Source organism: Podarcis erhardii (assembly GCF_964252035.2).
Source record: "Podarcis erhardii genome assembly, chromosome: 8".
In the NCBI taxonomy this organism is placed as follows: Eukaryota; Metazoa; Chordata; class Lepidosauria; order Squamata; family Lacertidae; genus Podarcis; species Podarcis erhardii.
Genome location: NC_138499.1, coordinates 66254373 through 66279138, shown reverse-complemented (window position 1 = coordinate 66279138; position 24766 = coordinate 66254373). Strand labels below are relative to the sequence as shown.

Below are 24766 nucleotides of genomic sequence, written 5' to 3'. Positions count from 1 at the left end.
TTCTTATTCCGCTGCTCCACTGACAGCAGACTTGGTCACTTGATTCCTATACCCCACCCTCTTTCTCTCTGTGTGTATTATATTATATAGCACATATCATTGTGTGGCGAATGAAACATTTTGGGATGTTCCCCCAAAGTAGTATCTTCTTAGCTACAGCAATTCCATTTCGCCCTCTTTATTAAAATAAAAAATAACTTACGCTTGCTCGCCTGCATGGTTGGTACGCTCCTCATGTAATTTCATAGATCCTAAAAGCAACCACAGAATTGTAGAGTTGGAAGAGACCACGGGGGTCATCTAGTCCGACCCCCTGCAGTGCAGGAACCTTTTGCCCAATGTGGGGCTTGAACCCATGAGCCTAGTTATGCAAAGGATCTCAGATGAAAGGTAGTACCTAAGCGTGAGCGAGGTAATATTTTATACAGCAGTTGTGTGTGCGGCATGTACTGTTGTGTTTGGTTAAGAGAACACTCTGAAATTCCTAGGAAAACAAGCAGTGAAAAAGTGCTGGGGAATTATACAGAATTTTACCTCTCTGGCATGTGCCCTTTATGTTTGGAAATGCAAGCCTTTCTTTCATACTTTTTATACATCCACAACAGCAGACGTGGTTTCATGTGATGAACACAACTGCTTCACAATGTGGTGAAGCGGCAGTACATTTGCATCAACTTAAACGCTGCTTCATATCTGAAAGCTGACTACTCAAGCACACAACATAAAGTTTTGGATTTGTACATTTTCAAATTATTATGCTTTTAAGGCATCCACTGGGACCAAATTCATGTCTGGGAGGGGGGCAATATTTAATCTCAGGCACATTATTCTTTTTCCATGCTTGTTATCCAGTATTTTCTGTGTTGTCTCTCCTCTCTTTAGTAGGATGTTTGTTTATAAATAAGGCCAGATTTATGTAAGTAAAGTGAACACTGTACTTCCACATTTTGTAAGATTAGGTTAGAAATACTAGGTTCCCTAGCTAATATTGGGCTCAGAAAGTACAGTTTTATTCACTTACCTTTTTTTGAGAAGGTTTAAGAAATATTTTGGATGAATAAAATGTTGGCCATGGTAATAAAACAGGCTTCTTTTTCAGAAATCATTGAATTTTAGCTTCAATGCATAATTCCTTTGAGAAATTGCTTTGTGGAGACAGACTTTTTTGAGCAGCCCTCATGTATATGATCAGTTCACAAATATTTTTTTTCAGTGTTCACCTTCCAGTACCAAATTGTTGTTAGCAGTGAAAGTTGGATCCCGTTCTTCCTGCTCATCAGTAGAATTGTTTCATCTGTACAAACTGAGTTGAAGTGGGGGCCTGTTCTCAATTACAGAAATGTTTGATTATGGTATATGAGCTAGGGTCACTGTTTGATATTGCAGTGTGCTGTCTTGATGTCCAAAAACGTCTCTAGTTTTAAAATCTTAGTATATCATTTCATAAAATAACATGGTAAGCAAATGTATTTTCTATAATTAATGTGTGGAACAAATGAACTTTAGAGCTCACTAACTCACATCAAGCACTTAAGCCATGCTGTGCAAGATTTTCTATTACATGGGTGTTGCCTTGTGTCACAAAGGTTAAAGTTAGACATATGAAACTGCCTTGCTATTTTAGAAACTGTCTTGCAAATATATAAAAGCAGCAATTCTAAGTACACTTACTAGGGGGAAAGTGCTGTTAAACTCAGTAGAACTTACCTCTGTGTAAATCTGCTTAGATATAGGCTTTAAGAAAATAAATGTGTTTGTAGAAATGAAGCCACAATTGTTTTTTTTAAAAAATCTACAATGCTGGGCGGGGGGCAGGACAGGAATCCTGGATTGTTTGTTCTGCTATTTGCAGTGCAGGTGACTGAAGATTTTTGATCTTGGCCTCTTAAGCATTGATGTTAGTGCCTTGGCATTTGAAATATTTTTTCATCCTTGAAATAGGCCATGCAAATGAGAAGATGTAATTGCAATGTGGCATAAAATGATCTCAGTTGCACATTTACCAAATGTATGTGATGGAAGCTGAAGGTTGTATCCGGCTAAGTTCTGCTGAGAGTAGTATATCCATTGAAATGAATGGACCTAAGTTAGTCATGTCCTTATTTTCGATGAGTCTAATTGTGTAGAATTAACACTGGCTGCAATCCTGAAAATTTGGACCAAATACTCTTATTTTTTTTTCAAGAAAACTGATTAAATAGTGCAAAAATGGAAGTGAGGGGATTTTTTATTTTATTTTGCCCTTTATAAATCAAGAGCGAGTCTCTTATTTTACCTCTAGCTGAGCTTCTAAGCTTAGCTGTAGCTCAGTATTCACTATACAGGACAAGCAAAGCAATGCTGAGTATTAGCAGAGTGGGTAGCCAAAGTGTTTTCATGGTAGCTTTTGACAAACCTGTGCCTATGAGAGGTGTGTTGTACTTGTAGCTGAGACAGGGCAAATTTCAGGTTTATAGAAATTTGCTTTTCTGTATTACCAGTATAGCTAATGTCATACTATGTCATGTCTATGTCTGCCTTGCTTACAAGCCCCTTCTTCATAGACAGATATACGGCCAAACAACTTAACATGGGAGTCCGGTTGCTGCAGTTTTATCCCATTATAAACTAACTGAATGTATACACTCACAGCCAAGTCTGTGGCCAGGAAAGGAGTTCTTGCCATTTTCACCCTGGAGTCCTCCCCCATATTATTTATACAGTTCTTCCCTGACCATGCCTAAGTCCTACCCACACTAAGAGCCTGTAAGGCACCTGGTACCTATGTGATATACAGAAAATAAATTTACGGTAATGAAAACATGAGAAGATGTGGCAATGGTAGTGAATGCTGAACATTTGTCTGGGCAGTTTAGTACTCAAAACATACCTGCTGAGTTGCGACTTCAGGTTGCAGTCCTGTGTGTTCACTTACTTGAATGTAAGCCTTATTGACTGCAGAGCGACTTGTTTCTGAGCAGATGTGTGTAGGGTTGAGCTACAGTACACGAGACCATTGAAGCTGTGCAGTGTTCTTGAAAGAATACTTTGGTGTCTCTCAGTTTTGAACCGATGTACCTAAAAATGTGATAAATACAATTCCGTCTTCATTAAATTTCTGTACTGCCCTTCATCCAAGGATTGCAGAACGGTTTACAATATAAAACCGCAAAACACCTAACATGGTAGGAAACAAATACAGTACCCCCTCCCACAGTTTAAGAGGCCATAGATTGTTTAATTAGCCAAAGCCCTGGGAGAAGAGGAATGTTTTTGCCTAGAGATATGTAATGAAGGCATCAGGCAAGCCTCACTGGGGAGAGCATTCATAAGTTAGTGTATGGTAGCATTTTGCTTCACCTAGTTTAAAGTAAACCCAGCTTAAATATTTTACTAGCTTTTCTTCCTTTGCCAATCTTGTTAAAGGTGACTCAGACCCTTGAAGTTGAGTTGATATATGAACTTGATGTATTGACTTAATGTTTGCACACACAAGATGTGAACCTTCCATTTACAGCAGCGTTGAGGAACTTCCAGCCCATGGGTCTGATTAGGCCTGCCAATTTGGCCTGCCATGCGGTTTCGGCCAAGTCGCACCTACCTGCCCCATACCTGATGTCATATATAATGTCAGACTGGTATAGTTACCACCTACTGCTGGAAGCAGGATTTCCAGCCACTGTCAATCAGCTGATTGCTGGTGCTTGCAGGTCATTGTGCCCTTTACCCATGTGGTTTGACTTCAAACTGCATGGGAAAGGAAAATGGCTCACCTGCTTTCATTGTGATATCAGGTGACAGATAAGTTGACTAGCTATGGAATAGGGATGGCGGCGACAAAGAGGGATGTGTTATGCTCTGTGATCCCTGTCTGTACCTGCATGGGGAAACCTTGTGTCGTCAGTATTTTAATGATATTTCTATGCTTCGCTTAAAAATGGAGCATACTTAAAATGGGAGGCGAGAATAGGTGGGTTGTTTGTTTGTTTAATAGTGGGCTTATCAGAACTCTAAAAGTACTGTAGTCATTTAACACCTCTCTTTCTGGATGCGTGTTTTAGCACAAGGCCTGATGAACAATTTGTGCTGGTCTGTGAAAAAATTGTGTTCCCAATATTTGTAAGATTGGCTACAGCCTGAATGGGAGGGAAACAGTAGAAGAGCTATGGTGGATTATAGAGCACCATGCTATCCCATTTAAGGTTTAAAACTGTTCGTTTCTTTTCGCTATAAAAGATGTTGGAAGTACATGTTCTTCCCCAGTTTCAAAATTCCATTTAAAAAACATTCAGGCTTGCATTTGGATAGGAGAGGGGATATGTTTTTCTTTCTCATGCTAATTGTGTAGGTTTGAGCTTTGCAAACATTGCATAACAGTAGGGCAGGGCATGATCTTTAGTCACTCCTCTCCCTGCTCTGCTCAGGGCTTGGTGACGCTGCTGCCCTCCTCCTGATTCAAGTGCAGAAGGGATATGTACGTGTGGCTTGCTGGGAGAGAGAAGGGTGTCATCCTAATTATTACATTGCATTACATTTTTGTGTATTTAAAACTGGCAGTCATTATTTCTTTCCTTTAGTGTGAGGTATGTTGGATGCTAGACATGCAGGTAGGTCTGAGCAGTGTTAGAAATTCAGATATATAAGCTAGGTGCCAAATGACTCCTTAAACCAGGGAATACAGTCGCCAAAATGGAATGCCTAGTTGCCATTTTGGGGCCAGACTGTAGCTAGGCAAAAATGAAATCTGCTGATCTCCTCATGGCCACAAAGCAAACACTTAATAGTGGAAGTGTATTATTTACATGTTTCTTGTAACAGTTGCATGAGTTAGAAATCAGCTAGGAAGAATGTCCTTCTTAGCAATTAACTTGAGAATGTAACTTACTTCAAAGGTAAATATTTTGATCAGAATAACAATTCTTCCAATAGAAGATGAGCTGCTGTGTTTAAATAGCTGTTTTTGACCTCTTTATGTAGATTGAGAATTGAAGAGTAATTGTGTATGTATGTGCACTTTAGTTATAAACAAAATAAAAAAAATCCTTCCAGTAGCACCTTAAAGACCAACTAAGTTAGTTCTTGGTATGAGCTTTCGTGTGCATGCACACTTCTTCAGATACACTGAAACAGAAGTCACCAGACCCTTCTATATAGTGAGAAGGCCCACCTTCTCACTATATAGAAGGGTCTGGTGACTTCTGTTTCAGTGTATCTGAAGAAGTGTGCATGCACACGAAAGCTCATACCAAGAACTAACTTAGTTGGTCTTTAAGGTGCTACTGGAAGGATTTTTTTTATTTTGTTTTGACTATGGCAGACCAACACGGCTACCTATCTGTAACTTTAGTTATAAAGACGTTTAATGTTTTATGATAGTCTTATTGTTGTTTATCTCTGTCCTTCTGTGTAAAACTACATGTGTAGATAATACAGCAATTCCATTCTACTTAATTTCAGCACTCATTCAATGTAGCACATAGGCTGAAATATTATCAAGGCACCTTGTTAATATTTCTGCGTTTTGAGACAATTGCTTATATTCTTGGCTATCTAGTTCCCCATATGCAGTGTGTCAGTCCACACATTCAGAAGGAATACTTTAAAAAAAAGTAAAACTGAATAAAATTAAAATAGATTTATTTAAGAGAATTATAGGCCAGCTTTAAGGCCAAGCTCTGTCAGGACAGCTTCCATCATAAAATATTAAAATGCAACATGAATTTGATTGTTATTATCAGACACCAATAAAACCAGCAGTAGCAAAAAAAAAGCAAACACCATTCTGCCCAGGAACGAAAAAGCAATTTGTAACTATGTCCACAGACCCATCAATGTGTGGTAAGATGGTAGTCAAGTAATATATCAGAGCACCTGTCAAGGATAGGCAAGCAGAAGACCAGTAACTTTTTAACCATTCCTTAGAAGATCTGTATGATTGTGACCTGTAAGAAAAAAGCTGGTAGTGAGTTCCAAAGCTCTGCAGCTGGTTTTGATAATACTTTCAGGTTAATAGAATTTAAGCAAGAGTTGTGCTTTAGTGATCTTGGATAATTGATCTTTCCCCATAGTTGATGTAGCCTCCCTGACAGTTCAGCTCTATATCTAGGATTGAAAGACTCTGCATAGCACATTTAATGACACTTCAGAGGGTCTTTCAGAAGTGGCTTTTCAGAGGACGCATGGAGTTGCATTGGACTTTCCCGACTCCTATCCCAATGTGTGTTTGGTGTCAGGCATTTGTACCATTTATTTTTTCCAAAATGGCGCCTGGCAGATGGCAAAGATTTCTGCTACCCCCACCTTAGGAACCCTCATAGTGAGTTTCACAACAATAGCTCAAGAGGTGGCCAAAAGGATACCAAAAAACCAAGCAAAATCATGCCAAAGCAACTTTTGGGGCTGCCATATTGATTCAAAGCGGCACCCAGCGCCCAAACATCAGTGAAAATCACCAGGCCAACCTTTGGGAATCCTTGTGCCGAGTTTGGAAATAATATCTGAAAAGGCGTTCAGTTTCACAGAAAACAGACAGCCTACTTTCCAAAATATGTAATAGATAGAAAAAGTAGTCTGCATTCTGAAGGCATGGTAAGCCTTAAACCATGGCTTTCCACATGCTAATACACAACACTGGAATGCTTCCAGTGTGCTCCTCTTTAGTTTGAGCAGCAAACCATGATCAGTTAGTTTTTCTCAAGAAATGTAAAAACCAGAAAAACATCCAAAGTGAAACCCAAAACAAAACAGAATGTGTCTCAAGATGCTGAAAAGATATGGATTTTATTTTCAAAGCAGCCCAATTTTGGCCAATTACTGTTTAAAGTCCTCCTTCAGGGGCTGTATAAACAAAGACGATGCATTGCATGAATCATATATACTCAACATTTAAAAACAAACTAAATTGGTTGTATACAAATTGCATATAAGCTTATCTCTACTTACCTAAATTGAAAAACAGCCTGCCGAGATCTCAGCAAGAAATATATCCCATTCATATTAACTGGAGACTGGAATTATTGTCTGAAGGCAACCAGTTATATATCTTCTAAAGAGTAATAGGCAGGTGTTGTTAATACATGATTTTAAAAAAATCATGGATCATGATTTACGGCAAGAAAGCATTTAAAATAGTGCATAACGCATTTGATTATACCAGTTGAGATTGTTATTGGTGTCAATAATATCTTGCCACCTGTATTCTTGCAGTGAAGGATCACAATGAAAGTAAAAGGTAATCACTGGAATGTAGATAAAAACTGCCAGCAGTCAGCTATGCAGGTGACTTTAGTTTGCTAACTAGAATGAGGGAAAGCTATACTGAAATAAGGCATCCACAGACAGCTAGGACAAGTAAAAATCAACAAGGAAACTGTGTGTGTGTGTGTGTGTGTGTGTGTGTGTGTGTCTTCGTGTGTCTTCGTGTGTCTTCTAAAAAGCCACAGCCACATTTTGGGTTCAGTTGAAGGCAACTCTTAACAACTTTGCACATTTCTACAATATTTTATAATATTAAAACCAGGATAGCATCAACTGAAGTCACTAACTTTACCTTTGTAAAGCTGATTTGGAGAAATGAAAATCTACATCTAAACTTGACAGTGAATCTTCATCATCTCTGTTGCATGATAAACAGAAGAAAAATAATAAATGAACAACTCAGGATGGTTACATAGGTAAGAAGAGCTTTCAAGTACTTAATGCCTTGCTATCTGAGTTCCAGATGTTCATAAATGGCAATTTTAGAACAAATCTCAACAGTGGGTTGAGACTGGGGAAATAATAGGATAGGAAAACTGAAAATGGAGCTGAACAGCAATGAAGACAATGGGATGGACAGGTTGTGAGTTGAACTTGGTTCCCATTGACTTCAGTGGAACTTCACTTATTCATTACTAACTTGTACCATTGGTTTCAATGAGACTTCCGTTCAACCATCTTAATCTGGATTTAACCCACTGAAGTGGAATCCCAACTATATGCATAGTAAAGTGTCTATGGAAAACCAGGAAACTATGGTTTCAAGACGAAATGTCAAGAATCAGAAATCTTTGCTGAATAGCCAAAACCAACAAACATAAAGCAAAACATGGAATATTTTGTGCTGAACTAATTTTTGCAGGAGGGGAATTTGAGGAACTGATACAGACAGTGGTGACGAGAAATGAAGTTTGAGGCCTAATAGGCGAAGACAAAAGTAAAAACCTGACAAATTGCCAAGTCCAGATGGCATCCACCCAAGAGTTGTCAAAGAACTCAAATGGGAAATTGCTGATCTTCTAACAAAAGATGCAACTTGTTCCTCAGATCAGTCTCCAATGTAAAAGTGACCAATGTAACACTTTTTTTAAAAAAAAGGGATCGGGGGGGGCGGATCTTGGAAATTATAGGCTGCTTAGCTTAACATCTCTTTTGGGAAGACTGGTGGAAATTTTTTGTTAAGGATAAAATAATCATATAGAAGAACAAACCCTGCTGAAACAGAACTACCCCCCCCAAATGCTTCCTTTTTCTATTGATGGCCAAGCTTTTCTGGTGGTAAAGGCTGTGTTCTTCTCATTTTAATATGAAACTAACTTAATTGTCAGTGGTTCGAGTTTTCTTACCTTTAGTCATAAATAAATGTGGAGATAAACCTTACTTCTTGTTGACCGCCATCTTTACAGCTGCAAGGAAATGTATTTATCTGTTGGAACTGATTTCCAAATCACAGCTGGAACTCAGCATAGCGCTAGGAGGTTGTTCTGCCTGTGCAAGTGTTATGGGGGTTCTTCTGACCCTACAGAGTGGTTTTGGGGGAAGCGCTGTGGGAGGAGGGGGTGTGGGAAAGTCCTATCACGCCAGTGTGAAGCCTTGCACTGCCTTCTTGCTAGTGGAATGGGGTAGATGAATCCAACACCCTTATTGAAAACTATTACATAGCATAGCAGCTCACACAACCAGCAGAAGCAAGCACTCAGAGCCTCTGATCTCACAATAACCTCAGTGTTCTCATGCTCCATCAACCAGTTGGACAAAGAAGTTGGGGTGGGAAACAGGATGCTCATAAATAGCTTGTTAGGAGATATGGAGTACATGAGGTAATTTGTTTGCATTTGAAAGGTTTTGGAGCTCATGTTGACATGACACCTGCCTTGTGGAAGCTATAGGAAAGCATTTACGCATGTAGGCACTCCACACAGCTGGCATAACATTTGAAAGCTCATTTGCCAGCCTGTACGCATACAGCATTTCCCACCTGTTTATGATATGTGAGGCTGCTGTGCTAGTGTGCGGATATTGCATCCATATGAACCAGCGTGGTTTGTTAGCCCACGCTGCACAGCACCCATGTGCATTTTCAGTGGCCTGTATGTGCTATTACATTTCAATAAGCTCTCATGTTGAGTTCGCAGAGGGTAATGAGTAGAATGTTAAGGCCAACTCTTTATCTTGAAGAAAGCTCTTTATTAGTTGCAAATAAATTAGACTTTAAAATGAAGAATTCAGCTAAGCTATAAAAAAATCTTTTGTGAAGCTTCCGTTTGTTGAATTGCAAGTGTTAATTGTATCAATGGAACAGATTCTAATCATTTTAGTGAAATGCTAACCTGTTATCTGCAGCAGTGGCGTAGCGTGGGTTGTCAGCACCCGGGGCAAGGCAAGTGATTTGCGCCCCCTAACCCGTGGATTTGCGCCCCCTAACCCGTGGATTTGCCCTAACCCCAGAAGTTGCGCCCGGTGCGGCCGGCCCCCCCTGCACCCCCCACGCTACGCCACTGATCTGCAGGGTGTAAACTTTCAGAACATCAATTTAACGGCCCATTAAAAAAAATGCTAGCCATTCAGCCTGTAGGCTCACAAGGCCATATATGAATGAAGGGTCTTGTATACAGTGGTAACACCAGGTTACAGACGCTTCAGGTTACAGGCTCCACTAACCCAGAAATAGTACCTCAGGTTAAGAACTTTGCTTCAGGATGAGAACAGAAATTGTGCTGCGGCACACTGGCAGCAGGAGGCCCCATTAGCTCAAGTGGTACCTCAGGTTAAGAACAGTTTCAGGTTAAGAATGGACCTCCAGAATGAATTAAGTTCTTAACCCGAGGTACCACTATGCTACTAGTATAACATTTAGTTAAGCTAACTGACAACTATAAAACTGGGAGGAGTTTCTGGGAGAAATTGCCTTTACCTCTACTCTCCAGAGACAATTGTTAACATAACCCTTTATCTATATGTACACCCAAGAGAGACTTGAATTTGCAGTTTCCCATATAGGAATCAATGTGCCAGAATAGGGACAATGAGCTGAGGTGTAGGAAACAATGAGTCAACTACACAATTTTTTCTCCCCAGAGAATGACATAGTTCATAAGTTTATTGTTTTAGCCACTTGTAGCAATAGTATTAATAAATCAATACTGAACATCTATCCATAATATAAGCTGACATCCATAATGTAAGAGAGAAGATACCAGAAACACCCAACAAGCTTAAATCTATCATGATTTCAGATTAAATCTCTGAACCACCAAAACAACTTATAGCAGTTTTATCTAACCTCTTTTTCCTGATTTTTTTATGCAGCCAGTACAGAGAGGGCCACGCTCTCTGTGTTACAGATCTATTATTGTCACTCAAAAGAAACCAAGCCATAAGAAATACACCATCATATTTTTGTTATTGCACTAGTCCAGAGGCCATGGCATCTTCCAAAAATCACAGGAAATCTACACACAGCATTTTAATTAAATTTGCAATTATTGAAGCAGGGGTAGCAAGCCTGCCCCCAGATGTTGGTGGACTCCAGCTCCCACCATCCTTATTTATTGGCCATGCTGTCTGACACTGATGGGGGCTGGAGTCTTAACAAGATTTATCCACCTTTGGATCGAAGCCATAGATAGATAAGACAGATGCCGAGGGAGATTGAGCTAGAGCAAATGGGCAGCAAAGGAGGCCTAATAAGATGTAAGTAAACTTTCTTGAGCTGGCATGGGTAGCTTCTCGGAAAGTTAAAAAAGGTAAAGGACCCCTGACTGTTAAGTTCAGTTGCGAACGACTCTGGAGTTGCAGCGCTCATCTCACTTTACTGGCCGAGGGAGCTGGCAATTGTCCGCAGACAGTTTTTCTGGGTCATGTGGCTAGCATGACTAAGTCACTTCTGCCAAAACCAGAGCAGTGCACGGAAACACTGTTTACCTTCCCGCCGGAGCAGTACCTATTTATCTACTTGCACTTTGACATGCTTTCGAAATGCTAGGTTGGCAGGAGCTGGGACCGAGCAATGGGAGCTCACCCTGTCGCGGATTCGAACCGCCGACCTTCTGATCGGCAAGCCCTAGGCTCTGTGGTTTAACCCACAGCACCACCCGCATCCCTGAGTCTTGGAAAGTTAGGCAAGCAAATAAGAAACTGAATCTGAAGGGAGAACACATTAGCTTTTCCGGGTGGGAGGGGGCATGAGTGCTTTCTCTGAAATATTCACCGTGGCTAGGGCTTCCATCTTCTCTACTGATGGGAGTGGTCTCAGCATTAAGGTCTCTTCAAACATCCATACAAAAGGCTATAATGGGAGGGGGGAGCTGACTGCACGTAGAATGGAATAGTGTAGTTAGTTTTTTCTTCTATATGTAGAAGTTCAGTTTCAAAGGGAAGGCATTTCAGATGTAAAAAGGAAGTCAAAGGGCATGAAGGTGATAGTAGGGTTTGGTTCACCCCACATTTGTGGGTGTTACGTGTAAATGTGTGGGGTTCAAATGGGAGTTGGGTGCACCTTTTGGGTGTAGAGTACAAACCTTGATGAGTGACATAACGCTTACTGCATTGTTCCTACGTGGAAATTGCAGTGTTTCCTGAAAAAGTGCCTTTCACTGCTTAGGGTCCTTTACAGGTGTTATTGTGAGACTTCATCACCGTAAAATGGGAGAGGGATTTGGTACTTTAGAAGTGCCACAACAGCAACCTTGCCCAAAGGGTTTTACCTTCTCAATTTAGACTGCTAGTGAAGAAGAGTTTGGATTTGAAGAGTTTGGATTTGATATCCCGCTTTATCACTACCCTAAGGAGTCTCAAAGCGGCTAACATTCTCCTTTCCCTTCCTCGCCCACAACAAACACTCTGTGAGGTGAGTGAGGCTGAGAGACTTCAGAGAAGTGTGACTGGCCCAAGGTCACCCAGCAGCTGCATGTGGAGGAGCGGAGTCGCGAACCCGGTTCACCAGATTACGAGACTACCACTCTTAACCACTACACCATACTGGCTCACTGGTGGTATTGATGGAAACTCTGCAGGTTGATAGATACCTTTATGAAGCGACATCCAAACAATATAGAGACTTTTCCAAGCTGAGTATCTGTGAGGACCCCACACATCATCAATGGTGGCAGAACTGGTCCTTGGGCAACACAGCCTTATAAAAGGTTTTAAAATTTTGCATCTTAGCTGAGAACTGTCCATATCACCTGTATCTATTGTCTATTATTTTGGCAAATGTTTGATTTATTTTGACGATTACGTTTAATAAATTATTCATCTGCCACTCTGTTGCATCATCAGTGAGAGAGGCAGTATTTAACACTTTATGCTAATTGAGTAGTGCTTATTAATATAGCCATGGCAGCTTCACTTCATGTGCAAGATATTGCCAAATTACAATTCAGACAAGAATGTGTTTTTAGGAGGTGATATAACTTGGAGACTGTGGCCTGCAGTGATGGACAGTGCTTTTAAAATTCCATTTCATTGGGACATTGCTTCTTCTACTGTAGCAGCCCCCTCCATGTTAGCAAAATAGGAATTCATGGGTTATCAGGTGTGCCCCTAGGGCCTAGTAAAATGTACTTTGTCCCAGGAAAAGGAACATACAATGGAATGAAAGAATCCAATAGAATTTCTGGCATTTTCTCTTCATAAACTCAAATTTATGAGTTTCCCCATGGGTTGTTATGGTTTCTTTAGTAATTCATGAAAGAACTCTCTGCAGTTCTTTAAATATTAAGGGTATCCCTGTTTCTTACTTAGCCATAATGAAGCAGTGGTGATTTTGTGTCAAACGCATTTGGTACGAGTGCTGTTATGTTTGAGATCGCAAAGTTGAAGTGTGAGTATCTAAAATAAAATAAAATTGTTCAGGGCAATGAAGAATACAGCTCCATACCATTGGAATCGATGTGCTTTCTTTTTCCTCTTCCCTATGTGACAGACATTTTTATAACTAAGTCTGCAGTCCTATTTTGCTTGAAGGAAGACTGTGGAGGCTGCTCTGGTGCATCCAAATTGCTGCTGGCTTCTTCCAGCCAGAGGAAAAGGTCCAGAGTGGGTTTCTCAAACTTGTCTTTTCCATTTTCCATCAACACCACCCCCTCCCCACCACCGCAATTGGGAAGGAAATTAACTATGCAGGTTCTAGAACTGGTGTAGTTTTGAGCCTGCACTGTGGGCATGTCGGGGACTTAAGGACTATGGCTACCTCAGAAACCCCCTCAGAATGCTTTGTTTCAGACCAGTGCGACAACCCCAGTGGTATATGTTCTCTGAGGGAGTTTTCCACTCACATACTGGGTGGTTTGTACTGGGAGTGTAAGTGCTGGCCCACAAGCACAGCTCCTCTCTGCTGGTGGAATGCAACTTCAAGCCACTTCCAGTGGTCCCTCAGCTGGCCTTTGGCCTCTTTTGGGTTTTTCTGTACATGAATTTGGAACATTATTGATGGGAAGGGGTGGGGTTAATCATGAATGACGATTAAGATAACAGTGCTGATAAAGAAACTGAGGCTAAATTAGGTAAAGGTAAAGGGACCCCTGACCATTAGGTCCAGTCGTGACCGACTCTGGGGTTGCGGCGCTCATCTCGCTTTATTAGCCGAGGGAGCCGGCGTACAGCTTCCAGGTCATGTGGCCAGCATGACTAAGCCGCTTCTGGCGAACCAGAGCAGTGCACGGAAACACAGTTTACCTTCCCGCCAGAGTGGTACCTATTTATCTACTTGCACTTTGACGTGCTTTCGAACTGCTAGGTTGGCAGGAGCTGGGACTGAGCAACAGGAGCTCACCCCGTCGTGGGGATTCGAACCGCTGACCTTCTGATCAGCAAGTCCTAGGCTCTGTGGTTTAACCTACAGCGCCACCTGCGTCCCTATGAGGCCAAATTACTTGCCTAAATAATCCTTACAATCATTCTAATTTTAGCTTGAAATTAGCTTTTAATGATAAACATGATCTGCCGTGTTCATCTTTTTATTTAAATCTGTAATTAATGGAGATGCAGGAGGGAAATACTGAGATAAAAAATAAGGTTTTCTGCTGGCTCCCTTAGTTTCAGGGAAAGGCTACTGTTACTGACTTTTCCATTTCATCTACCAGCATTCTATGGCCTGAGAAAACATAAACATAATTTTATTATATAAAAGTAGAAATGTGGGGAGCCATCAGAAAGTTTGGTTTGGTGATCTAAGGTATTAAAAGTTTGAGAAATACTTGACTAATAGCAGTCCTTTCTTAACTGGGTGCACTCCAGATTTTAGGACTATCATCCCATAATACCTGACAATTGAGCATGCTAACGGGCTGATGAGAATTGTAGTCTAAAACATTTGGAGGGCACCAGATTGGGGAAGGCTGGTCTAAGACGCATAATTCTTGTATTCTACCTTGAAAGCTTTTCTAAATATTTAAATAAAATAAGTTGTATGAGTAGCAGTGCCTGAGTAAATCCAAATGACAGTAACCTAACCCAAGGAAAGTTATCTGCACATAAAGTAGTGTAATATGAATTATCATATCTTTCTTGATACACCTCCCAATGACTTTTCAAAACTTTCAAATAGTGTTAATACTTTGATTCATAACGCAACAAAAAATATTCACCACATTAGTACATGTAACAGTGCAGAGCTCATGCTTAGTATTTGAGATGCTAAAATGCTCCCTAAGTAATGTTTTGTCACAAATATACTTGGGTCACAGAACAGTTAATTGATTTTCAAATTATTTTAACATTATTTCAAAAGAGGCGTAGAAATTCAGGCTCAAAAACAGAAGTGTAAGCAATTTAGGGTTCAAATTGTTTTATAACTCTTGCTCACCCCATTCCTTTGTTACCAGATGTGCAAATGTTGCTATGCAATTCTCGCTCTGAAACAGAGGACAATTCATGAGAAATTACTCATTTGTTAAATTATTCTTTAGACTAAGGGCTGTGTCCAGCACTGCTGTTCCTCTAGCACAGTACACTTCTGCTTGTCCATTTGACCTTTCCTTTCCTATCCTCTCCTTCCAGAGCAGATTTTGAGGGAGAGAAGAGGGGAAAGTCCAGTTTTGCAAATGGAACTCAATGCACAAGCGCTGGCTACAATCCTCTAGAGTAGTGTTTCCCAAACTTGGGTCTCCAGCTGTTGTTGGACAACAACTCCCATCATCCCTAGCTAGCAGGACCAGTGGTCAGGGATGATGGGAGTTGTAGTTGAACAACAGCTGGAGACCCAAGTTTGGGAAACACTACTCTAGAGCTAAAATTAAGCTCATGGTTCTGAATCTTAATAATCCATTTAAAGAGATGTGCCTTATACATACGTAACTGTCTGCAAGGGCGCATTTACCGGTACATGTTAGTTAAAGGCTTTGATTTTATGTGTACGTTGTGCTCATGCTTGTTGCCTACAATTCCCCCAGTGCTGCGCTATCACAGGGGGTTTATGAAAAAATTATCTTTGATAGCATTCACACAGTGAAAGGCCACACATAAGGAAGACCACGGGCTGCAAGTTGGCTTCCCAGAGTCCACATTGACATTTGACATGGTCAGGTACCTGGTGAAGTAAGTGGGTTGGCAGGGAATCTTCTCTGCCCAGAAATGTCCTGTTAATGCATGTCCTTGATAGTTCACAAACATATACATACGCATTCAGCCAACATGTTCACACTGGTATGCGCAACGCAAGGAGCTGGTAGAGTTAGGAGAGAGAAACCATGGCAAATAAAAGTGCAGACCTTTGGAACACATATATTAGAAACACAAATATTTACCTGTTTCATATAGGAGGAAGAATGGGGAATTCTTCCTTGGGGACTAGCGAGAAACCTGGGAGTTTGACACATGGACCCCATACCAAGGGTAGAGAAGTCACTTTTTAACAAGCTACTGTTGCGGGTTTTGCTTCCTCTTCAAAAACAAGCTGTGGACTGATTCTGTTCCCATGCAGACAAAGGCAATGGTGGGAACTGAAAATAGGCAACCCAAGTTGTTGGGTACTTGAATTGTCCAATAGTGAGTGAAAGGAGTGGCAGTGTGAGTCTGTACATTCCCTTAGGTTTTTAGCTAGGCTGAAAATATCAAAGAAGCTAGGGAGTGCCAGGGGGAAGAAGATTGGAAAGGGTGCCAAGCTGAAAAGCATGACCAGAATTACGCTTTGATGCCTATGCTAATATGCAACATCCCCTTCCACTGGGAGATGGGTTAGGTTGACCTACTGTAACCCAGAGGGAGTGCTAAGAGAGTAGTAACCCAGTAGCTAAAAGAGAGATGATAGCCCTCACAATTCAAGGGAACCTATGGGGCGGGGGGAAGGGGGGAGAGACGACGACGACCACACACATCCTGGAGCCAGAAGTGAGGATGCCTTTTATGTTGCAGCCAAAATTACTTCCTTTTCGATCTCAAAATGATTTCTAACGTTCCCTTAGTTTGTTAGATTTTACAAATTGGCTTACAAAATGGTGTTACTTGTTCTACAATTATATGTCCAAACTTTATAAGAGCCCTGATCTTAAAAAGTACACTGGGGTGCATAGAATATTATGGTGGTATTACTAGACTGCATGAATGTTTTCCTATTGTTTTATATGAAGCATATTGGCTTTCATTTTGTACCGTCATTTCTAAAAGCTGATCCTAAGTCCCAACCTTGGGGTTGATCCCTGATTAGCTCCGTAGTTGCATAGCAACCACAGCTGCTCTCTCCAGCTGCAAGGTTGCAAATAAGGCTGGGGCATTCTTGGTTGCTGTATGGCTGTGGTCTCCACTGACTGTAGCTCAGCAGTGCAAGGCCAAACCAGCAATTTCCCCTTCCTTTCCTTGGAGTAAGCCAGGGGAGCAGAGAATTTCCCCTTACCTTGCACAAAAGCGAGGTCACCTTTGTGCATTTGCAGTTTGACCCTTTTTTAAATGCATTGATACAGTAATTGGGAAAGTGCCCACCTAGCAGTTTGAAAGCACGTCAGAGTGCAAGTAGATAAATAGGTACCGCTCCGGTGGGAAGGTAAACGGCGTTTCTGCGCGCTGCTCTGGTTCGCCAGAAGCGGCTTAGTCATGCTGGCCACATGCTGGCCACAAGCTGTACGCCGGCTCCCTCAGCCAGTAAAGCAAGATGAGCGCCGCAACCCCAGAGTCGGTCACAACTGGACCTAATGGTCAGGGGTCACTTTACCTTTAATGCCTTTCCTAAAGGATTTAATATGACCTCATAGTTGCTTTCAGCAGATTGCTGCATTATCTGCTTTGTAATTTCAAATTGTAGCTCTAATATACTTTTTTATTGTGCTTTAGCTGTTGTTAAATTCTATTATAATGTATCTGCTTTGAATACAAATGTTTTTAGAAAGATGTGATTTAAATGTAATAAATATATAAATGACCGCTACTGAACTGAGAGCAAGTGTAGAGAAATTGGTTTGTAGCTTTTATTCAACCTAGATTTCAAATTATGTGTATGCATATACTGAATTTTGCTGATTGGATTGGGAGCAGTTGTAAGGGGTTGAACTGGTTTCAAGAATTAATGCAGTTTCCCAGATGTACCGTATTTTTTGCACCATAACACTCACTTTTTTCCTCCTAGAAAGTAAGGGGAAATGTCTGTGTGTGTTACGGAGTGAATGCCTGCGGGTGGCGGGGGGGGGCGAATCTGCTGCAGTCGTGAGCAGAGGATCCATGGTTCCCCTTCCTCCTCCATGGTTACAAAGCATGGATCCACATGGATCCTCAGGATTTTTGCACTGAGCTACTCCAAACTCACTGTCAGATCACATGTCTGTGGCCACAACATGAACCACAGAAATCATATATCCACTATTTCGTTTACAATATTTTTTTTCCTTGTTTTCCTCCTCTAAAAACTATGTGCGTGTTATGGTCTGGTGCGTGTTATAGAGCGAAAAATACGCTATATGCATAAGAACTAAGTCTTAAGACATTGTGTTCATGTACAGGAGCTAAATATAGAGAAGTCCTTGATGGCAGGGACTCATTTGAAACTGGAGCTTGGAGTCCCTTGAGTACTTTTTCAAAATTATACACTGTATGGTAAAGTAAAACTTTTATCTGTGACTTCTCTTGTCAAGTTCCCTTCATACTTAGCAACAAAATTTCAAAAATAAAAAATGTTGATAAGTGTAACCTTAAAATACAATACTGGAGTTTAGATATTCAGTTTCTTGTTTGAAACTTTAACTGGAAATCCGATGAATACCTCAACCTGGATGGAAGACGCTTTTCTCGTTTGTTTTTAGGTTAAAAAATTAGTTCAAAGCATTTCCACAACCAGTTCTCACATAAAAAGGCTCTTGTGTTGCAGTGAGGCTTTTAGTATAAATAAATGTGTAGAAATGAGACTGCTTCAGAAATGGCTAACCACTTAAAATGAAAAACTAAGTATAATAATAGAGGCTTGTATGAAGTACATTTTGAAGCACAGGAATTACAATTTTATACTACCACATCTGAAAAAGAGATAAATTTTACACACACACACACACACACTTTCCCCTGTTTATTTATTTATTTATTTGCTTGACTTTACCGGATTGGTTGTTCAATATATTTTGCGTGCACATTAGATTTTGATGGCCTTACACATTTTACCTATGAGCCAATACTGTAAGGAAACCTTTTGAATGCCGAAAAGTGTCACAAAGCAGGCAAAACCTTCTTCTTCTTTTTTTTGTAAGCTCAGCTTTACAGTTAATAACTTGTCTGGTAGCCATTAGGACGAGAAATTCCATACAGGTGAGTGAGCAGGCTGGTGGAGAAGAGGTGAGTCTTGGCTACCTGCCTGTGTGACTAGCTTTGAAATTTGGTGTGCCGGTGACGAGAAAGGGCTTTCCCTCCTTCATGGCCTTCACTGAATCACAGGTACAGTGGTACCTCGGTTTAAGAGCAGTCCGGTTTAAGAAAGATTTGGTTTACAAACTCCGCAAAACTGGAAATAGTGTCTTGGTTTGAGAACTTTACCTCGGCCTAAGAATGGAATCCGAATGGTGGAAGGGCACCAGCGGCAGGAGGCCTCATTAGGGAAAGCATGCCTCGGTTTAAGAACAGTTTTGGTTTAAGAATGAACTTCCGGAACAGATTAAGTTCGTAAACCAAGGTACCACTGTACTTGCCTATTGGCAAGCTAGTATATTTTTTCAGGTTCTTCAAACCTGAAGTTAATACTTTAGATGCAACCATGTAGAATTTCAGCAGTAGTAATAGTGAAATGGGGCTTCCCAGTAGAAAAGACTATGGTTTCATGTAATGCAACTGTAGGAATGGCTTCTTAACAAATTAGCATTTAGATATATCTTAAGTAGGTGTAGTATATTTTCTATTTTTGCTTTGCTCTTCCATTGCTCTTGTTAATTGCGCAACATACAGATGCAACACTACCTTTATTTGTGCAAAAAAGTATGTTCACTACACTGCACATATAGATCAGTATCCTATTTCCTAAGAGATCTCAACTGCTTCAATTTGTGTATTCTTATTCTTATTCTTATTCTTATGTATTTCCTTCACTCTTCTCGCATCTTGTAAATCCCACACTTTGGATATTCTCTGCACGTTAACCTATCTTTCACGATGCTCAGATGCTGAATTTCCTGATAGGCTGTACCAATGTGTTTATTTCATTCTCTCCGACCAAAATGGATTCCCTTGGAAATGTGTGGGTTGTGAGGCTATTCTTTATAAACAGAGTGTAAAATATATACACTTTTTTTTTGTTCTTGGGGTTAAGATCTTCTGTTCTACAACTTGAGATTGAGATGTTCTTAGAAATTTCTGCTGTAATTTAAAAAAAAAAAACCTGGGAGAACTTTCTTCCTGTTTGGATAAGATTTGTTTCTTTTATGTTTGATTATTTTGTATAGGAGATATATGGTGGGTGTCTATGTAAGAAAAACGACCTGTTGGCTGGTTGCCGTGTCTCATGAGTCATACAAAGGGATGACTTGCTTATACAAGTACAAATTGACATCTGGATTGCAACAGATTAGAGATTTTATAGCCCAATTTTGAAGAAGAAAAGTACCGTATTTTTCGCTCTATAACACGCACCCGACCATAACACGCACATAGTTTTTAGAGGAGGAAAATCCGTAGGCATGCCACCCGTAGGCATTTCCTCCATAACACGCACAGACATTTCCCCATAGTTTCCCCATAGTGAGTGTTATGGTGCAAAAAATACGGTACTTTTGCTGTTTCTGTTGGGAGTCAGAAACCATTGAAGATCATCTTCTGATCTAGTAGTGCATTCTGATCTACTTTGGCTCGTGCCCAAACAAGAGGTCTTGTTTCCTAAGTCATTGAAATGTTCTTAGTGTTGTATCCAACATGAGTCATACAGTAGACCCATTGGAATTATGAACATACCTTAATTAGGTTTATTAATTTCAATGGGTCTACTATGAGTAGAACGTAGTGGATACAATCCTTTACTCCTTTCGCTTCCATCTTTGGAAAATTGAGAGATATGCGTTTGCGTTTGCTGTTTCGAATCATTTAGAATTAACTGCTGCATTGTAATTTTTACTTTTTGGAATCCAAAGCATATGCTGAGTAAACTAATGTCCCCTCTGTCTTTTTCTTTCAGTATTCTATTATAGTATCCATTATGTTAGATCTCTCTCTCTCTCTCTCTTGACAATGCATTCTGGTTTTATTAAGATACACACAAATACATATTGTGAAAATATGTGTGCACATCCTTTTTCATACAATATCTAAATTCTCCCCAGAGGCATATGCGCAGATCTAGCCATTGCCCAAAATGAAACTTAGATTAGATGACACTCTCTCAACATGTTTTTTTTTCTGGTGGAAATGATTTTGTTGCTGTGTTGTTTTGCAATGCAGAGTGACTATAGAAATAGGACTTTGGTCTTGAACGATGTGAGAAATCTGTTTTGTTGAAGATGCTTTGGAAAACACACACGCTTGTTTCTTTATGGATAGGCTAATAGTACTTGTTCTTTGTGGTAATCCATTGGGAACATCTCTCGTAAGAGCTCCATTTCAGTGGGAATTGATTCAGGGCATGGTCCTGAAGATGAAGGACTACAGGGTGGGGAACCTGTGGCAGCTCCATAACCCCAGGGGAAAGTGGTTGAGAGCCACCATATACTAGTGGTGAATAGAAGCACCCCTTCTTTCTGCCATCCATATGCACCTTCTGATTCACAAACATTCATCTGCATACAACCTGCAGGGCAGGGAGACATTTCTATGATTAAACCATCCATCGGTCAATCAACACTTTATTATGGTCATAGACCAGCGTAAGGAGGGAGGGGTACAATAATTTAAAATCATCTAAAACCATTGTTTAATACAAACTGTGGCTTAGCATTGTTATGTTATTTATTCATCAGACTTGTATACCAACCTTTATCTGAGGACTACAGGGCAGTTTGCAATATAAAAACACAAAAATACATAACATGGTAACAAACAAAAACAATAACCCCTGCCACACTTTGAAAGTATTGTTATATAGCATGACGTCTGAACCAGGCCATCATAAATTATATTCAAAGAATGCTCAGTGTGGTTTAAGACAAATGTAATTTATTGTAACATGCAAAGGAAGCCACTGTGTGTGAGGGAGAGAGAACATATTTGGCATTTGAATAATAAGTCAGTATAAACTTGTATTTTTTGCTACTAACTTCAATTTAAAATGGTTTGTATGATATAAGTCATCATGTCTTTAGCCATAGGGTTTTCAAGTTAAAAATGAGAAGTATTTTGTTTCCTGTAATACGTTGACACAATACTTAAGAGTTAAATGCTATGGGGTTGTAGTCAGTGGAGGCTTTGCACTAATAAAAAGTGTTTCTGCTCAATAAGATGAAGCAGCTAACTTTTGGAAATCCTTTCGATCTACTGCAATCCCCGGAAGCAGTTTTTGAGGCAGTGGAAGGGATTGTAGTTTGTAAAGGAAGAGGGGTGTGTTAGCTTTCTCCTAGCACAATTCCACGCTATACATCCCTATAGCTTTAATACATTTTACCTCCTTTATCTTACAGGAGAAAGAGTCAGTGTGTGTAGGGGGAGAGGAATGATGAAAGAATGTAAAGAACCCATATGAAGCCTTGAATTTCTCATTGTAATCTCATTTTCCCTTCTTTTTTGACAGATTAGATAATGGGGATGTGACTTGTCCAAGGATTTTCCAAAGCATGTTGTTGCCAAGGATAAAAGCTCTTGTCTTCTGCTAGTTGTTCTTTCCATCAAAAACCATGAGCTACCTCATTAAATGTCATGAATCATGGTTACTTTGTGTGACAGAGCAGTGTTCAATGGGTATAGTAGTTTTCATTGTGTGACTGAAGCTCACGGAGCATAGCAGTGCACATGATAACAGATTAAACATGTGGCCATGGTACAATTTTTCTTTTACTCATCACCATGACAACAAGTTGTTCACTTTCAGTACATACAAAATAATTGGAAGATATTTAAGTTTCAGGTTCTTTGATCTCATAGAGTAACAAGCAGAGGTATAGTTAATTGTCAGCATTTAAAGGGCACGATTCTACTGCATATGCAAAGTAACAGCTGTTTTATTGAGTATATTACTGCAAGTAGTTCATCGTGTATTTCACATGTACATTTTTAAGCTTTCACAAGCAAGTCTTCATCGCCATCTGTAATCTTTCTTCCAACAGGTAGAGAAAATTGTTGATAAAAGGAAAAACAAGAAGGGGAAAACGGAATATTTAGTGCGGTGGAAAGGCTACGAGAGTGAAGATGACACGTGGGAGCCTGAACAGCACCTTGTGAATTGTGAGGAATATATACATGAATTCAACAGACATCAGAACGAAAAGCAAAAAGAAAGCACATTAACAAGGACAAATAGGACATCTCCAAATAATGCAAGAAAGCAAATTTCTAGATCTACTAATAGTTCTTTTTCAAAGACCCCAAAGTCCTTAGTTATTGGAAAGGACCATGAATCAAAAAACAATCAGTTGTTTGCAGCGCAGAAGTTTCGGAAAAACAACACTCCTCTTTCCAGTAGAAAAAACATGGACCTTGCAAAGTCAGGTATCAAAATTCTTGTGCCCAAAAGTCCTATCAAGAGTCGGACAGCAGTGGATGGCTTTCAAAGTGAAAGCCCGGATAAGCTGGACCGCATTGAACAAGATCAGGAGGATTCTGTAGCACCGGAAGTGGCAGCAGAGAAACCCGTTGGAGCTTTATTAGGACCTGGAGAAGAACGGGCTAGGATGGGGAGCAGACCAAGAATACACCCATTAGTGCCACAATTACCTGTGCCAGTAACAGCTACCATTGCATCTGCATTAACAATAAATGGTAAAGGTAAGTGTGCATGCATATTTTGGCAACCTTGTACCTTAGCAAAAACTTGTTCGGCTCATTGCTTGCAGTAGTGTGTTTTTGTTTTGGCGTAACAGCTGTGCTACACACAACAGGTGCATTGACATGTCACAGTAATCCATGGCTTAATGGTTTACTGTGAGCAGGCAGGTGGTTCCTGCTTAGCTCCTCCCTGCTAGCCACAAACCATGATCCTTGGTTTAGCATTACATTTGAACTAGGAGTTGTGGTTTGTCCATTCAAACCATAATTGGCATGCCAAGAACAAACCTTGGCTTCAGATTGTGATTGTTTGAAGACACGTTTACAGTAAGCCATTAATTCACAACTTACTGTGGCATGTGAATGAATGCACATATTGTCTCAGTTACTGTTTTCATTGATGAAAACTGCCAAAAACACTTAAGAGTTGGATTCAATTAAATAGTTTTGCTAGTGGAAATCAGTGCAACGAGTTCACTAATTCAAACGGGGCTTTGCCCTCCTCTCAACCCCCAGTGTCCTGGGTACCCCTACCCAAGGAAGGCATACATCTGATAGTTAATTATTTGACAAAAGCACGCCTTTACAGCAACTCCCTTGGTGCTCTGGGTATGCCCATACACATCCTTCTAGCTTCTATGAGGATATCCCCAGATCTGTACCTTGTGGTGCAGTTGCGGTGGCAACGGGACCACACACCCTACCAGCTTACGTACCCTCATGAGACTTCTCCTACATGGAAGCCATTGCTTCGCTTCTCTCTTCCAAGTCCCATCCCATCTGGATTTAGGAGACTGGCCCATCCCTTGCCTGAATAGCTTTTTTCTCCACCATGTCCTGTGCAACCATCTTCATCTCTGACGCCTCTGGCCATTCTTCCTCCCCCTGCCCTGGCTGTTGCCTCATGGCTGGCTCCAAACCCCATAAATCACTGGTCCTCTCTTCTGGGTCAATCCCCTGGTATTCTGCCTCCGCTACACACTTGTCAGAGCCCTGCCAGTCCCTGACATCCTGTGTGTCCCATGGCCCCCCCAATCAACTTGGGGGGTTGGGATAACCCCCAGAACTGAGCAGGGTGAGGGAAGTTTGTTCTGTTTTGACAAGCAGAAATTCTTGCACTGAGGGAACTATTTTATTAGTGTCCTGTTGAATTCCACCACCCTAAATATTTGCCAATTTGAGTTTCCTGAGATAGTTGCAAATAAGTTATATTTGTTGTCTT

At 40.5% G+C, this 24766-nt stretch overlaps 1 protein-coding gene across 2 annotated transcripts in view; it reads left to right on the top strand.

Annotated features, from left to right (window-relative positions):
* The window catches only part of CDYL (chromodomain Y like), a 99286-nt gene that overhangs the window by 11926 nt on the left and 62594 nt on the right, over nucleotides 1-24766 (top strand). For both annotated transcript variants that reach the window (XM_081873081.1, XM_081873080.1), the window contains exon 2: nucleotides 22887-23544. In XM_081873081.1, coding sequence (XP_081729207.1) covers nucleotides 22887-23544 — 658 coding nt within the window. The remainder of the gene's footprint in view (nucleotides 1-22886; nucleotides 23545-24766) is intronic.